Below are 17137 nucleotides of genomic sequence, written 5' to 3'. Positions count from 1 at the left end.
TAATTTATACAAATTTTTAACAATCTTTTCCCTATAATTAATGCTGAAATCTGATACCATAACTACATATTTGTGCACTTAATTTTTTCTGTTAGAATTAATTTCTGGAAGTTGAATTATTGAGTCAAAATGTTCTAGATATATTCTTAAGGCTTCTTTTGGCATAGTATATTATTATCAAATAGGAAACTGGTCATACTCTCTGGATGGCACTCTCACCAGTGATCTATATGAGTGCCCAGATCATTTTAAGGATTAGTTAAATTACATTGTTTGTGAAATCAAATAGAACTTGAAGTTTTTAGTAAGCTTTGTTTTTGATGCATTGTTATTTATTAGGTTCTTCAGTGGAACATTTTAAATGAAAGAAAAGAGGCTTGGTTTTATATTAATTTCTATAATTCTTATTTATATAGCACAGTTTCTGATCTGAAAAGAAAAATGGTTAGTTTCTTCTTTAGTTTCTTAGCTGCTTAACGTGCTGAAATGTATGAACACAGACGTGATCAGTCGGTGATCTACACTGACCGTGCTGTTACAGAGCACAGGTTATTGCTGACTCAGATTTCTATGTGTTGTTTATTACCACTTGTTTTAGAGCTTATTGCTACCATCATAGTCTGCATGGTCTTTTTATCTGTCTTAAAATGTGAAGCAACAAGCTTGAATGTATTTTCAGCTTTACCAGCCAGTGTTAACAGACTAACAAGATGTCAGTTAACCTAAACTTCTTGTTAAAATGATTACCAATAGATGTTATCCTTTCCTTGCCAAGATGTGAGTGCATTTCATTTCCAAAGGTTTTGGTTTTAGAAAGAGCATTTTAAAAAATAAGCAGCAGTCACACATTTCTAAATGACAGCTTATAGTTTTTGAAGCAGGTTACATGCCATGAAAAGTGTGTCATCCCAAAAAAGGGGTATATAAACAAGTTTCATATTCAAGTTATTATTTTTATATCCTTCTATCAAGATTTAAGGAGTTTAAATGGATCCTTATACAAGTGCTGACTCATTTTTTTTCTTTCCGTGGCCACATGTCTGTCCACATTGCTGGGGACTCTTAGGATGAACTCATTCCTTATTCGTATATACACAGCTCACCAGAAGGGAGCACAGGTTATTTTTTTTTCCTGTATTCCTCCCAGAAGCTAGGAATGGTTCTTGTCAGAGGTTTATAGAAGAAAGATGTATCTGTAAAGGAAGGAGTGGAGTCCACTTTGAGTTGTTTATTTAGCTAATGTTCTTTGTCTGTTAACTGTGTTTTAGAATTTGTGCATGGTTATTTTGGTATGGTATGGTATATGTCTTAGATTGTTTGGAGCCATGTTAAAATATGCTTATTGCTATTCATTTGACATTTTAATTTTTTCACTTTCTCATTTATCAAATATGTGTACCATGCAGGTGCCCCCTACTGAGACGATTCCTCAGATCAAAAAGGAAAAACATAGTACTCAAGCTAAAAATAGAGCAAAAAGGAAACCTCCAAAAGGAATGTTTCTTTCTCAAGAAGACGTGGAGGCTGTTTCTGCCAATGCCACTGCTGCTACCACGGTGCTGAGACAACTGGACCTGGAGCTGGTGTCCATCAAACGACAGGTGCCGTGCACCCCATCCTGGCGAAGAGTGCCCTGCACTGCAGCCATGCTCTCGCTGCTCACTCACTTCACAAGTCTCAGAGGGGTGTTCTGTTTCTAAGGAATTGGACAGAGGATCTTAGGCCCATTGATTTTTTTTTCTCCTAACTTAACCATGAAATTGAAATTTTACATATCTGTATCAATCTAGATACAGATCTCAGTGATTTTCATAACATGAACACACCCATGTAGCCTCTATCTGGTCAAGACCTGGAACATGGTCTCCGGCACCCCGTTGACCTCCCCTTTGTCCCTGCTCCTCTTCTCCTTTGGGTTTGGCTTGTCTCCCCTTGTTGACTGTTACTGGGCACTGATAGGAACGAGATTGATGTGCCTCTTGGTGTGCTGTGTGTGTGTGCTTGTTGGAGACACCCCTCAGGGTGCAGTTGCCAGGTTGTTGAGTGTGCACACATCCAGCGCTAGAGAACTGTCTCCCAGGCTGGTCGTGTCACTTTATGTGAGTGTTGGTTGCACCCTAGCAGGATTTCCTAATCGTAGCACAGCTGACTTTTTGGGCCAGATAACTCTCTTTGTGGGAAGTTGTTCTGTGTCTTGCAGGACATTTAGCAGCAGCTTTGGCTTCCACCCACTGGACACCAGCAGCGCCTCCCCCCACCACTCTACTGTGTCCACGTTGTGGAATTACAGGGCTGGCAGGGGGTTGTCTCACGTTCCCATTGGAGGCCTGCCTTGTTACGCACTCAGTGGCATCTTTTTTTTTCCTTAGTATTTATTTGGCTGCACCAGGTCTTGGTTGTGGCACGCGAATCCTTAGTGCGGCTGTGGGATCTAGTTCCCTGACCAGGGGTCGAACCTGGACCCCCTGCATTGGGAGTACAGAGTCTTAGCTACTGAACTGCCCCCAGCCCCTCCTAGTGGTATCTTTGATGAACTGATGCTCTTAGTCTTGAGGTGGTCCAGTTTCTTGTTCTTGTCTTGTGTGGTGGGTACTCTTGAGTTCTGTTAGGAACCCTTCCTGAGGTCATGAGGCACTGTGTTACAAGGTTGGTTTTGCCTTTTGCGTTTTGATCTTCAGTTTACCTGGAATGTTTTTCTTTGTTGTTACGTTTGGGGTTGTTTTTTTTTCCACATGAATATCTAGTTTACCAAGCACTAGTCATTAAAAACTGCCCTCTTCCTGTTAGAAGGCTGTGGGACCTTTGTTTTAAATCTAGTGTCCATCATGTGTATGGGTCGGGTCTGGAGTTGGGTTTCTCCTTTCTTCAGCAGCACCGCATGGTCCTGACGATACACAGATTATAAATGGCGCTTTGTGGTAGGGGAGTCTTCCAACGTTGTCATGGATCCCTGCCCTTGTGTTTCCATATAAAACTTAGAATCACCTTCTCAATTTCCAGAAAAGTAATTTTACTAGAGTTTGATTGGGATGCTGTTGAATCTGTAGATCAAGGTAGAGAGTTAACATCTTCTCACCCACGAACATGATTTGTCCCCGCACTTCTGTGATCTTGTTTCTTCCAAAATTTTGTAGTTCTTGATGGGAACAAGTCTTCTGTTTCTTTTATTGGAGTTACTCCTACATGTTTGGTACTTTTTTGGTGCTCTTGTAAAGAATAGTGCTTCTAAAATGAATCCTTTCCTGATTATTTGTGCCTCGTGTGGGAAATGACTCATCCTTTTGGTCTGATTTTGCACAGAAGTCAAGCTGAGAAGTCAGCCGAGTGGCCCAGTGTTGTCCTTGCCTTAGTCATCTCCCCCGACCCCCACCCTGACTTCAAGGTGAACTGTGGACTGGCAGTTCTCGCTGCTTGGACGAGATGAGAAGAGCAGGGTGGCCTGCTTCCTCTGGTGTAGGAAGCGCACAACCCAGGACCGAGCCAGCCCCACGAACTCACGGGCTTGGCTATCTGTCCCAGCTGCTGGCAGAGCTGTATTCTAATCTTAGGAGAATCAGTTAATCTCTCTGGGCCTCTTCTCAAACAAGGAGATTGCTCCTTGTCTGCCTGATGGTACAGGATGCATGAGGACTTGTAGGCTGCATGTGTGTGGGGAGGGCTCTCTGGTTAGGGCCGGGGCTCCCCTCTGCATTTCATCTCCCTCTCCCGGGGCTTAAGTCCCGTGGCCAGGTGAGTTTCTGATGCTTGCTGTGCAGTATCAACATGGAAAGGGGATGAGACCCTTTCACACAGAGCCGTTACTGGTAGATAGAGAGCCTTCAGTTTTCAGAGCCAGGATCAAGAGCAAGAATGTTTTATTTAAAGGTAGCTGCCCAGAGTTGACATTACTAAAGAGCGAATTCTCAGAGTCTTCAGTTCCTGGGAGATGAGGCCAGTTGTTTGCCTTCTGCACCCTTTAGCTCTCCTGCCCGCTGCACTCCCAGACGGCCATGGTGGTCAGTCACATGGTAGGCCCCCACGTCTGGTCGTATGTGTGGGACACATTGATCCAATGGTAACAGAAAACGTGACTAACAATGGCTCAAACAGTGAGCTGTTTGTTTTTTTTTTATTTTTATAAAATAGCAAGAAATTCGAACATCAGTGGTTGCTGGTTAGTTCCTCTGCTCAGTGCTGCTCTCGGAGGCCCCAGATTCTTTCAGGGTTTCCTACATCCTTAGCTTTTAGGGTTTTCATCTTGCTTGTGGCCTCACGCTGGACACTGCTGAAGCCATTTCATCACCTTTGTGTCTCTGTTCAGGGCAGTAAGAAGAGGGGGGCGAGCGGAGCTGTCCCTTTCAGCAGGAAAAGCTCTTGCCTCCCCAGAACCTCCTAGACGTTCTGTGCACCAGGGCTCTGCAGCCCAGCTCCTCCTAGCTCCAGGGAGATCCTCAGTTGCTGTCAAAGATACAAGTGAGACGGGGACTGGGGGCAGGTTTGCCAATGGTCACTGCCTGTTGCATCAGGACTTGCTGGGTGGAGGGAATGAAAAGGTCTGACGTTAGAGAAGAATCACTAAATACTCAATAAAGCAGGAAAAAGAAAGTTGTGTTCAGCCAGGAGCCCTCGGTAAGACCCCAAGCCAAATGGACTGCTTTGTTTGGTTCTTTTTTCCATGCTGGTTACTTTCTTATCCTGTGTCTTATCCAGCTTGTTGCCACTCTGGCTTCCTTTCCAGTTGGCATAATTCTGTCAACTAACCCCTATTCTTGCACTTACTAGTAAACACAAATGATTAGAAGAAGGCCTGTAGGTAAATGAGAATATTGAGCTAACTTTTAGTTCAGAACTTGTGGATATTTTACCTTGTAGCCACTCATTTAATGTCTATGCTTTTTTATCCACTGATTTTAGAAGATGCATGTGTTACTTAAACAGATTGGTCTCCTTGGAAGATGCATGTCACTTAATCCCAGTGCAATATAGATAGATAGATCTCACACACTCTCTTAGCTTTGTATCATATAAACAGCCAGCTAGAATGAATAGAGTAACTGGAGTGCCTGAGGAGAGGGGGAAACATGGGGTATTTTAGACCCCTGACTTGAGAATTTGCTCATTGTATATAGGAAGTTTCTAGGCTTCATTTGCAGAATTCAGGGAACGTAGTCTGAGTGCCTTGCAATATTTTGTGGTTTGTTGGTAACTGCAAGGTCTGAGAAGAATCTAAGATTTTGCTCTATATTATCAGAGAGTGTTCTATTAACTAATGCTGGTATGAGAGCTTGGAATTACTTACTCTGAATAAGTTTTGGGTATTTTCTTCTGATTTATATACCTTTTCAAAATAAACTAAAGCAAATTTCAGTAAAGTATGGTCCTAGTTTATGGTTTTTACTGTAGAGTAAATTTTGTGCATGTTTCCAGTATTTTTCTTTTCAGATGTTTTTGTGTTCTGACGTGACACTGTTATCAAAAGATGTGGAGTGGGCTGTATGACGGGTAGACTGTGAGGCCCTTCTAAAGGCAGACAGGGTCGGTTCTGGTCCTTAGGAGTGCTGGTCTTATTTACTTGCCTGCTGGTCCATAGCATCAAAAAATCTTTCCTGTATTCCTCCCCCGCTACCCGATGCCTTTAAACCTTTGAGAAGTAAAACACAGGAGGAAAGGATCTGTGAAACTGGAAATCAGTGAAATCTAAGTAGTTGAAAGTGGGACTTTCGGAAATTGTGTAAGTATGAAAAGTTTTAGAGAGACAAGTATTAGGAGTGCCCATATGACAGTATCTCCACCCATCTCCCAACTCTTCCCTGGCTCTGAGAGTGCTGCTCTTCTTCATTTGCCTAGGGCACTTTCTGGTCACAAAATGCTTTTGGTGTTTCCCTTGGAAAAATGAACCTGTTCCTCTGCTTGCTTTCTTATTTGCCCAAGTGATATTCAAGAATGAAAGTGCCAGGGCCAGAGTTCCCCTGGTGCTTGGCACAGAAATTCCCCTCCACCTAGAGCAGAGTGAGAAGGGCCCCATCTGTGACCCCACTTGCTCAGGAGTCTGAGCAGAATTAAGGAGCAGCCCTGGATTGATGGAGTGGTTTGTCCTGTTGTGTCTTTCTTTTGATTAGGCAAGCTCAGTGAAAGATTAGGTCCACTGAATCAAAGCAAGAATGTGGAAAAGATAATTTGTGAGAAAATGAAGACGTTACAGTTGCTCAAAATAAGGTTGTGGAAAAATAGCTTTTCCCTCCCCTTAAAGAAGTCTGAAGGGTGGGCTTCTGCCTTTACTCTGCCTGCTCTGCTCCCCCAGCCCCACTCTGTGTGGTGGGGGCCCAGGCGCGGTGTCGGCGTCAGATTCAGATTGTGCCTTCTGTTGCCCAGGTGGGCACCTGTTAACGAGCTATTGGATTAGGATTGTGTGTGCAGGAACCTTCTTGCCACCATCCCTTCTTTGTTTGTTCCTTGTTTGTTGCCCTCAGCAAGTTAAAACATCTATTAATAGTTAGCTGCTCTCAAAGGATGCAACAGGGGCCTTGTATTTGGGGCCTGGTCATATAGACCAGGAACTTCTTTCCTCTTGGCTTTTTGTTTCTTTTTTTTATTATTATTTTTTATTATTTTTTTTATTTTTTTTTACTTTCATTATTTCTTCTTTCCACCTGTCTTTTTTTTTTTTTTTAAACTTTACATAATTGTATTAGTTTTGCCAAATATCAAAATGAATCTGCCACAGGTATACATGTGTTCCCCATCCTGAACCCTCCTCCCTCCTCCCTCCCCATACCATCCCTCTGGGTCGTCCCAGTGCACTAGCCCCAAGCATCCAGTATCGTGTATCGAACCTGGACTGGCAACTCGTTTCTTACATGATATTTTACATGTTTCAATGTCATTCTCCCAAATCTTCCCTCCCTCTCCCTCTCCCACAGAGTCCATAAGACTGTTCTATACATTAGTGTCTCTTTTGCTGTCTCGTACACCGGGTTATTGTTACCATCTTTCTAAATTCCATATATATGTGTTAGTATACTGTATTTATGTTTTTCCTTCTGGCTTACTTCACTCTGTATAATAGGCTCCAGTTTCATCCACCTCATTAGAACTGATTCAAATGTATTCTTTTTAATGGCTGAGTAATACTCCATTGTGTATATGTACCACAGCTTTCTTATCCATTCATCTGCTGATGGACATCTAGGTTGCTTCCATGTCCTGGCTATTATAAACAGTGCTGCGATGAACATTGGGGTACACGTGTCTCTTTCCCTTCTGGTTTCCTCAGTGTGTATGCCCAGCAGTGGGATTGCTGGATCATAAGGCAGTTCTATTTCCAGGTTTTTAAGGAATCTCCACACTGTTCTCCATAGTGGCTGTACTAGTTTGCATTCCCACCAACAGTGTAAGAGGGTTCCCTTTTCTCCATACCCTCTCCAGCAAAAAATGGGCCAAAGAACTAAATAGACATTTCTCCAAAGAAGACATACAGATGGCTAACAAACACATGAAAAGATGCTCAACATCACTCATTATCAGAGAAACGCAAATCAAAACCACTATGAGGTACCATTTCACACCAGTCAGAATGGCTGCGATCCAAAAGTCTTTTTGTTTCTTTTAACTTTCATAGTTTTCTTTTCTTTTCATACCTTTATAAAAGTCTTTCATTTTTAAAATGAGAATCTTGTTTCTCTCAGATTCAGAATATTAAACAGACGAATAGTGCTCTAAAAGAAAAACTTGATGGTGGAATAGAACCATACCGACTTCCAGAGGTAAGATTATGTAAATATCATCTTTGAAGTCACACCTGAGTTTATGTGTTTAAGAATTTACTGTGTCTCCAGTACACATCTTCTAGAAGGAAAGGTATAGACATCATTCATTATAACCCTAGCTGATGTTAACATTCTGATATAAGATTGATTAATCCTCATAAGGACATGCCCGCGCCTAAATGTAGTATGCTAACAGCACTCATTTGGATGTCCAGGTCATTCAGAAATGCAATGCCCGCTGGACCACGGAAGAGCAGCTGCTCGCTGTACAAGGTAGGAAGCTTGTACTTATAAACAAGAAGCTTGTACTTATAAACGTAGAAGCTCTGCTTATAAATAGAGAGCTTAGGCAGAGCAGTCGCCTCAGGAGGCAGTTGTGCTCCAGCCTGCTCCCAGGACATCGCTTGCCTTTAACAGACTCCTGTGAGCTGACATCCTTCTAGTGAACATCATATTAGCTGAATTTCTGCGTTCCCTTTGGGCTTTGCTTTTTTCCTTTTCCGTGTCTCACAAGATGTAAACATTAATCTGGGAGTCTCGGTGTCTAAATTTCATTTTAGCAGCTGCTTGTTGGGTTCTGAATAGTCAGAAAGGACCGATTGAGGGTTAGGGCTGTAAGGTTGGATGTAAGGTTGTTCTAGTCCTGGGACCCTGGAAAGGCCCGTGTGGAATGTCCACAGCACAGGATAGCTGCTGGGTGACCTCAGTTGTACCACATGGTGTGTGGTGAGAAGGTGCAGACCCTACATGACAGATAGCGCAGACTGTGACCGGTCTTGCACGCGGACCATGTGACTGGTCTTGCACGTGGACTGCCGTGCTACTCTTCCCATTGGTTTCTACACTAAGATAGTGTCTGCTATTAGGAGCCCCCGTGCTGCCTTATCTAGATCAGGGGTGAGTCTCAAGTGTGTGTGTGTGTGTTTTATTATTTTTCTCTTGTGTTGAAAAAGACGCTTTCTTCCATCCTTAGCCATCAGGAAATACGGCCGAGATTTCCAGGCCATCTCAGATGTGATTGGGAACAAATCAGTGGTGCAAGTGAAAAACTTTTTTGTAAATTATCGACGCCGCTTCAACATAGATGAAGTTTTACAAGAATGGGAGGCAGAGCATGGGAAAGAAGAGAATGGTCCCAGCAACCAGAAACCTGTCAAGTCCCCAGACAGCTCCATCAAGATGCCTGAGGAGGACGACGAGGTAAGTCTGAAGCCAGCTGGTCTCTGCTGGATTCATGCTCAACCCCCAGTTACTTTCTTCACTGATGACCTTTTCCAGCTGTAGAAGTAGATTTAGGCTTCGGCTGTGTCAGTAATGACTCTTACCTGTAAATGCTGTAGTATGTGTTGGCTTTAGTCACTTCTTGGTCACTGTGTACGTTATTCATGTTTTAATTCCTGGACAGATTCTTAAGTCCACCCTACTTTCTCTAGCCACAGAATATTTCACATTACCAGTATTTCCTTAAATACAGTAACCACTTGGCCCTGAAACGATAAGTCAGAAGTGCCCTGAGGATCGGTAGAGTCCAGTCATGTGAACTGTATGTTGTCCCCTGTGAGGTGTGTGAGCTCACAGGGGCGTCTGCAGGCTCCTGGTGAGTCTCTGCTGCCACACCTCCAGCCTGGCTGCTGTTGGGGGGCCAGCGGCTGAAGGACTGATGGGGACAAACCTAGGTCCTGGGTTGCCTGGCATTTCCAGACTGGAACTGATGTTCCTGTGACCTCCTGGGTGGTGGCACTGAGTCCACTGGCCCAGTTGGCAGAGATTGAGGGGAGGTTCCTGAGGCTGCAGGGTCCGTCTGCTGCCTGCGTGCTTCCTGCGGCAGGGGGCTGCCCCCTGCACGCCCACCCTTCCCCATAGACAGTGCGGAGGGCCAGGGGGTGGGAGTGCATGCCATCCACTTTATTTTTGCGTTTGTTCACTGACATGGTGGGCTTCCCTGATAGCTCAGTTGGTAAAGAATCCGCCTGCAATGCAGGAGACCTGGGTTCGATTCCTGGGTCAGGAAGTTTCCCTGGAGAAGGGATAGGCTACTCACTCCAGTATTCTTGGGCTTCCCTTGTGGCTCAGCTGGTAAAGAATCCGCCCGCAATGCGGGAGACCTGGGTTTGATTCCTGGGTTGGGAAGATCCCCAGAGAAGGGAGAGGCTACCCACTCCAGTATTCTGGCCTGGAGAATTCTAATGTGAAGATTAATTTACTCATTACTTTATCATCAAAATCTTCCCCAAATGAGGCAGGAAAGACTTGGAAGTCACTTCTTCTGTGCTGTCCTGTGACTCTTCGCTCCCAGAGCCTGGCTGCAGGACTTGGAGGCCCCAGCCTGTGCGTGCATGGGCCTTGTGAGGAGGGCGCCCTGAGAGCACGGCACTGCCAGCCACCCCCACCCTCTGCGTCCATATGCCAGTTTGAGAAAGGGCCCTGAGGCATCTACACCTGTCAGAAGAGGTCGTTTTAGAAGCATACTAATTTTATCAGACTGTTTAGATTTTGCTACCAGCAAATATTTGCAGTCGTCTTCACAGTCTCTAGTACTGGCAGTGCAAGTGGTTCCTTGACTCACACCCACCCAGCCCTGCCTGCCCACCAACAGGACAGCACAGAAGCAAAAGAGGTGTTTTTATCTTGGGGCAGTGACTTTATCTGACAGCTAGTTGGCCCTTTAACAACAGATTACCTTCCCTGAAGTCCTGGACTCAGTTCAGGAAGCATTGAGAACATGAGGATTACTGGGGAAGGGCCATTAGAACTTGGAGAATGAACGCTTTCTTCCAGGTCTGTTTTCTGACTTAAGGCTCATGAAGCAGAAATGAGAGGAAACTCAGATCTCTTTTCGCTGCAGGTTTCATCCCAGCCGGCTCCAGCGGAGTTAGCGTGAAAAGTGTGACCACAGGTTGAGGACCCAGAGTCGTCATTTTCTTAGGCCTGATCCGTTGATTAATGAGCTTAATCTGTCAGCTCATGTTTCCTCCTGTCTTGCTAGCCCAGAAAGTCTGTCCTTCCTTTTCTTTAGTCCCTTTTTTCTTATGCTTCTTAAGGCGCCAGGCCTCCTGCTTTGCCACCCTGGTTTTCCAGTCTCTGTGTGTTAGCCCGCAGAAGGAAATTAATCTGTAAGGACCAGCTGCTTCTCTGTGTCCACCAAGGGCCTAAGGGAACTAGCTAATCGTCTGTCTGATCAGTGCTTAGAACTTAGTGTGCTTGTAATTTCTCCATTCCTGTGGAGTCCAGCAGCTCAGAAAGATGTCTGCTGGTATCCAGCCTGCCCACAGGTTTTACCTGTTTATGCAGTGCAGACAGATTTGAGAAGTTCGTGGTCATCTATCAGCTGTGGGCTTTCTTCCTTTGGAGCTGAGGAGGGAGAGTAGCCCACGAGGGTTGAGTGTGTGAGACTCAGGGTTCTCTGGGGAGGGGTGGGCACAGATGGAGTCCGGGGAGGTGTCAAGAAAGGCGTGGAATGACGCTGAAGGTGACTGGTTTAGAGGTAAACATTCTAAAGTGTAAAGCGATTAAGTGTATTACTATTAAGGAGAAATTGATTTCACTAATAACAGTTCTCATAAATTGGGATTTCACCTGAAGGCACAGCTGTTTTCAGATTTTGGACTCTAAGTTTGGCTGTTTCCTTAGAAATAAGACACCACGGGGGAGCAGCAAGCTGTGAGACCCTCGATGATCTTGAGGCCTAGGTCCAGCAGTCAGTCTTTAAAAATGAGAGTGGAGAACTAGAAAGGCCTGTGAAGTTTATACAGAGAAGGCAATGGCACCCCACTCCAGTACTTTTGCCTGGAAAATCCCATGGACGGAGGAGCCTGGTGGTCTACAGTCCATGGGGTCGAGAAGAGTCAGACACAACTGAGCGACTTCACTTTCAACTTTTCACTTTCATGCATTGGAGAAGGAAATGGCAACCCACTCCAGTGTTCTTACCTGGAGAATCCCAGGGACAGCGGAGCCTGGTGGGCTGCCATCTGTGGGGTCACACAGAGTCGGACACAACTGACGTGACTTAGCAGCAGCAGAAGCAGCAGTGAAGTTTATAAGAAGATCCTACAATCTTTATGTTGTAGCTGTCTGCTAAACAGGGTGGGTGCTGGGACTCCCAGCAGTGCACCTGAAGGCTCTGTGCGGGAGTCCGCCTTAACCCTGTGAGGTAGACTGCAGTGTTGGGGTACCTTCTGCTGATCAGGACCCTGATAACTCGCCCTGGACACACAGCTGGAAGGGCAAAGTGGGGCCTGGAGGTCCAGGCATGTAGCCGTGGAGGCCTACTCACCTGCCCACGCGGCCTGGCACAGCCTCCGCCTCTGCGCCCTGGCCTGGGAGCCATGGGGCCGGAGAAGGTAGGGGGGCTGCCCCAGACCAGAGTCAGCAGTGCGTTCTGGTGACCTGTCTATGTTTCTCTGTTTCCTCCTCGCTCAGGCTGCTTCTGTTCTTGATGTCAGATACGCGTCTGCCTCCTGAGACGCTCTGGTGGCTTGAGCGCTTGGTGTGGACGCCTGCATTTTCCAGGATTCAGGTACCTCCAGACTTCACCCAGCCATCCGAATCACAGCTCTGTGGACAAGCAGCTATTACCAAAAAGGCACACACTCGCAGTCCTGGGCTACACCTGCCTTAATTCTCCGCTCGTTCCTCGTGCGGGGCCGCTTCCCCGAGAGCTCTCTGTGTCTCTCACTCCGCCTCAGTGCGGGGATCCCGTGGCCTGCACGCTCCTGCGTCGCCGGGGCCCGCCGCCCCCATGGAGCCCCGGCCCACCTACGGCAGCTCTTCCCCGTTGGCGGCTTCGGAGCAAGGAGTCACTCGGAGGTGCGACTCTGTTCCTGCATGGCCTGCAGTCCCTACTTTGTGCATAATGTGATTTTCAGAGTAACTGTGACCCGTTGGCCTTCTGGGAAGTTTCCTTTGTTCTTTTCTGAGGCATCCACCTAAGTGATACCATGCTTCTTCGGAAATCACCGTATATTGGCAGACTGCGTCATAACCTTTATCGTGCCAAACAGCTTGATACAACTCCCCTTCCCCTCAGTGTAGGTATAATTATGGTTTATAAATTCACTTGGCTTAAATCTCTCCCCTCTCCCTGCCCGCGTGGTAGAAAGCTCATTCTCTGCACTGTCCTTGGAGGATCGTGGACCCCAGCACTCGCTGCCTTCAGCGTCGTCACCCCAGGACGGGCACCGCCCCGTCTTCTCCTTCCCCTGCCCGCCCCCAGCTCCAAGAGTGTCCATACACTGTACCTGGTGCTTGTACATTGGGAATTGGTGCCTTCTCCTTTTGGCAACCATGTTTTCAACCCTCTTTTCTGTTTCAGTGTCTTATTTCTTCTTTAAAGTTGATTGCTTGCCAAAGATGACATCACTGAGATGAGACGGGGAGGCCTTGCTGCAGGTGCTTGACAGAGTGCAGATGCTCGGTGTCACGTGGGGCGGCAGTAAGGGGCGCGAGGCTGGCCGGCGATGGTGTTCTCAAGGCTCTGTGCTCTTTGGGCGCTGTCCTCTTGTCCCTCTCTCCATGCGGCCTCTTGTCTGTCATGTGCGCGCCGTGCAAGCACCCCCTCCTCGATGTTACAGAACAGGCAGGGACGTGTTGGGTCACTGGTTCTAGTGGGTCCAGGTGGGAAGAAACCATCTGCAAAGGGAATGTGATGCCTTCTGGTTGGGCTGGGAACAAGTACAGATATTTAACAAATGTTCTAAAACTTCCAGAATCACTTTTACTCTCTTGCCAGGCCATGGGCCTGTGGAGCGGCTGAGGGTAGACTGCGCTGCGCCTCCTGGTGTGCCCCGTTCCCTGGCCTGTGGTCGGTTCAGTCTGCACTAAATATGTGGAAGGAGCTTTTCTGTTGTTGGTTTTTGCATCAATGAAGTATTTTTCGTGCTTTCAATACCAAAAAGAAAAAAATTCCAGATGCTTTAAGGCATAAACAGAATTCTTAAGAATTTGAAATATGCAATTAAAATTTGTTGTTTTGACTCCCACGCACCTTGCTTTTTTTTTTCTTTTTTTTTTTTTTTAAGTCAGCTGATTTTCTCTTTAGGAAGAGGGTCAGCAAGACACCTAGAATGTTTGGAATTGTACTTCTTTTTTTGAAATCTGGAGAAAGGTTATCAGAAAGGGAGTGAGACAGGACTTTCCTGGCGCCCATCACCTACCCGTCCCTGCACGCAGTGTCTGTCGGTCACGTGAGGGCTGGTGAGGAAGAGCCTCCGAGCAGCCCGGCGCCCCCGCCGCTCGTGCCAGGCGGGCAGCACAGTAACAGTGGGCACTGTGCAGGGTCCATTCTGTTTTTCTCGTGAGCCTGCCGCCTAATTGGAACATGGCAGGAAAACACGGGCAAGAGGTGGCAGGAGTCTTGCACGTTGCTAAAAGGGGACAGGCGGCCTGGAGGCTCCTGCTGCACCTGGCCTCTTCTCCAGACCTCCTTGCTCGTTAGAGAAGCAGCGGGCACCTCGCTGCAGCGGTCTGTCTGCCAGTCGTGCTTCCTCTCTTCACCCCCAGGCTCTGTCCCTCAAGAGTCGATCCCGCTTGGCAGTGCTTCAGGGCTGGCGCTGGTCTGTGCTGCACGGCGGGCACACCGGCAGTGCCAGGCCCGTCTGTGCTCAGACGTCCCCTGATCTGGCTCCTGGCAACAGGTGGTCTCCAGTCCTGAAGAGTCACGGTGCCGGTGTACTTGCCATCATGGCCACTGGCTTTTGGCTATCTCGCCAAGGGAAAGGGGTGTGTTGTTTTCATTTGCTAGAAGGAAAAAAGATAGTTGTCTCTGCCTGACTGCCTTCGTTGCAGTTTCATGCATAAGATGGCACTGTGTTTTAAACTGTTTCATTACACTGTCTTTGCAATGATGTAAATGCAAGAAATCACTTCCCTTTAGAAGCGAAGTGGTTTGGTCTTATTTATGGGACGACCCTTTTTAACATACCAAGACTTGGGTGCGTCCGCAGGTTGTGTTTGGATGTGTAAGGGTCCATGATGACCGCTGCTTCAGATGCAGTGTTCACTTAAGCTTTGTCTTCTTAAAAATTATCAATGTGAATGTCATAATTATATATATTTTTTGTGGAAAATTTCTCCTAAGTATAAGTTATTGTGCAAAATATAGTACCATTGCAGCAAATGATAGTTTACCTTTTAGTTTAGAAATCCTGAAAGATATAAATTGTATTGCATATGCATTAAAAGTTTGTTTTATTTAATTTTATGTAGATGTGTAAAGTGTTAGGTAAACATTTTTTCACTTACTCATTTGAACACCTTGTTACTTGAATATTGTTTTGACTGGTCTGAAACAGTGATGGATTCTGTAGGATCGCTCCGTAAGCAGGAAGCAGCCCCGCCGGCTCGTGCTGAGTGGGGAGCCGTGGGGCGGCAGTGGTGGAGTCAGCCGGACCCCGAAGTTAGGGTAGACCCCGCCTCCCCACGTCGTCTCCGTGCGTCTGCGCCCACCAGACATCAGTTCCTCAAGATGGCTTTGGATAGTTTTTAACCTGCCAGATCCTTTGATGGTCGTAAACCTCCGATCAAAAAATGAAAACGTAGTTGAGTTTGGAAAGCTGACTGTTGCCACACGCCACTCTAAGTGTGCTCGTTGTCACTTTAATTTCAACTATGCCCTATTTTTGTCTTTCTGATTATCAGATTGTACTATTGGTATAATTGCATACCAAAAATAAGCCAAATAGTGCATTACACTAACTGGATCCCTGCTTGTATGAGCAAAGGTCGGATGCAGCCAGCTCACCCGAGAGCCTCGTGTTTCTTGTCTAGCCTGATCTAACCTGAGTGACCCCGGATTCAAGCTTGTGATATCAAGTGAGACTTTATCTCAAGTTGACTCGAGGTGGTTAGCTAATTTGAATCTAGTGATCTTGTGCAATGCTCAAAACAAATCCTCTCTCTGCCACTCCCCGGACCTCTGCAGCGTTCCCTCCTTATAGTGAAGCACAATTGCAGTAACGTTACAGTCCAGCGAAGGAAGGTCAGTACAGCCTATGCATGTTGTATGATAATGAGTGTTTACAGCCCTTCTCCTGAACTCAAGTCTGTACTGGAGCGGATAGTATTCCATTACGTAGACTTATCAACTTTGCTAAGTGCTTTTTAGATTGCTTAAAAATTTTTTCAAGATTTTAAAAGATGTATAAGGTTAAGTTTGCAAATATAATGGAAATGCTGTATATCTTTTGAAGTGATAAAAATTCATGTTGGAATTTTAAAGAAAATATGTTGTAATAATGCTGTTGTAAGTAATATTTTAATGTCTCTTTTTGCTTGTTTTCTATTTTAGCACATTCATTGTGGTGAATGTTCATAGCATTATAATTGCTTAGCCATCGAATGATAACATTTGTTAGTAGAGACTGAAAAATTTATTTGTGAAATTCTGCAGAATTCATTTTTCTATTTCCAATATTTGCTGAAGTTAAATAAAAATTTTCAAGCCATTGATGTAATAAAATATGAAACAAAAGACTGTTCTGACCCTCCAGGCTCCATCAAAGCAGCAGCCCACCCTGACTGGCACCAAGTGGGCTTTCCCTGCCTCTTGCCCGGGGCCTTTGGGTTTCTGAAAGCGTCCATTCCCCAGCACTGCGCACTGTGGGAGCACACGGCTGGGGTGCTTTTGTTTTTAACCTTTAGATCTACTTGAACTACATTTTTTATTTTATAATATATGATCATCTTACGGTTGGGATCAAATCAGTGGACATGAATTCGTTATGTTTGTGATAGTTGAGGACTTAAATGTATAGGTTTGATGCGAGGAATTTTTTTCCTGTTAGTGGTTTTTCGGCTCCACTGGCTTTGACGCGTGGCTGCCGACCTGAGCACAGACTGTGGGGGAGAGAAAGCGAGATGACTGCCTGTGTTGCGTCTGGTCAGCCCAGTGGGCACAGCCCAGGCCTCAGCGCCTCTCTGAATCACATGAGGACTCTGAGTGCCCAGTGGCCATCTCTGTGGTCCTTTTTCGCCAGAATGTAGGATTTGGTTAGATAACGCTTGTATAAAAATCGGCCTTGCCTCACACAACATGTAAAACACATAGGTGGGCTCGCTCTGTGTGGTGACTTCCCTTAGCGAATGGGGTTTGCGTGACGCTTCCCAGAGGCCCTTCCCCGGCAGACATGGTTGCTGCGCTGAGTGTCCGCGGAGCGTGTGTGCGGTGCTGTCGGGGGTGGCCCCTGGGAAAGGAGCTCAGAGGCTCAGAGACCTCAGCACGTGTCTCTGGAGGTGACTCCGGTCCAGACCCAGAGGGAGCCAGGGCCTGGGCTTTCCTCCAGGAGACCGAGAGGGTGTGTGGGCAGGGACAGAGGAGGCCACGTTGGCTGCTGGGGTGGGCCCGGTGAGGGCTGTTTGGGCTTCTGATGAAGTTCCCACTCCTCACTGCGCTC

General features: G+C 46.3%; 1 protein-coding gene across 2 annotated transcripts in view; it reads left to right on the top strand.

The window, feature by feature from the left end:
- Window positions 1-16215, top strand: part of RCOR1 (REST corepressor 1) — a 120110-nt gene extending 103895 nt beyond the window's left edge. For both annotated transcript variants that reach the window (XM_086362819.1, XM_086362820.1), the window contains 5 exons: window positions 1407-1601; window positions 7665-7742; window positions 7961-8018; window positions 8719-8945; window positions 12168-16215. In XM_086362819.1, coding sequence (XP_086218945.1) covers window positions 1407-1601; window positions 7665-7742; window positions 7961-8018; window positions 8719-8945; window positions 12168-12209 — 600 coding nt within the window. In that variant the 3' untranslated portion in view covers window positions 12210-16215. The remainder of the gene's footprint in view (window positions 1-1406; window positions 1602-7664; window positions 7743-7960; window positions 8019-8718; window positions 8946-12167) is intronic.
- The last annotated feature ends 922 nt before the right edge of the window (window positions 16216-17137 follow it).

Source organism: Bos grunniens, chromosome 21 (genome assembly GCF_055505025.1).
Source record: "Bos grunniens cultivar Pamir isolate PY7600 chromosome 21, Bosgru_T2T1.0, whole genome shotgun sequence".
Taxonomy (NCBI): domain Eukaryota; kingdom Metazoa; phylum Chordata; class Mammalia; order Artiodactyla; family Bovidae; genus Bos; species Bos grunniens.
This window is presented reverse-complemented; position numbering and strand designations above follow the sequence as displayed.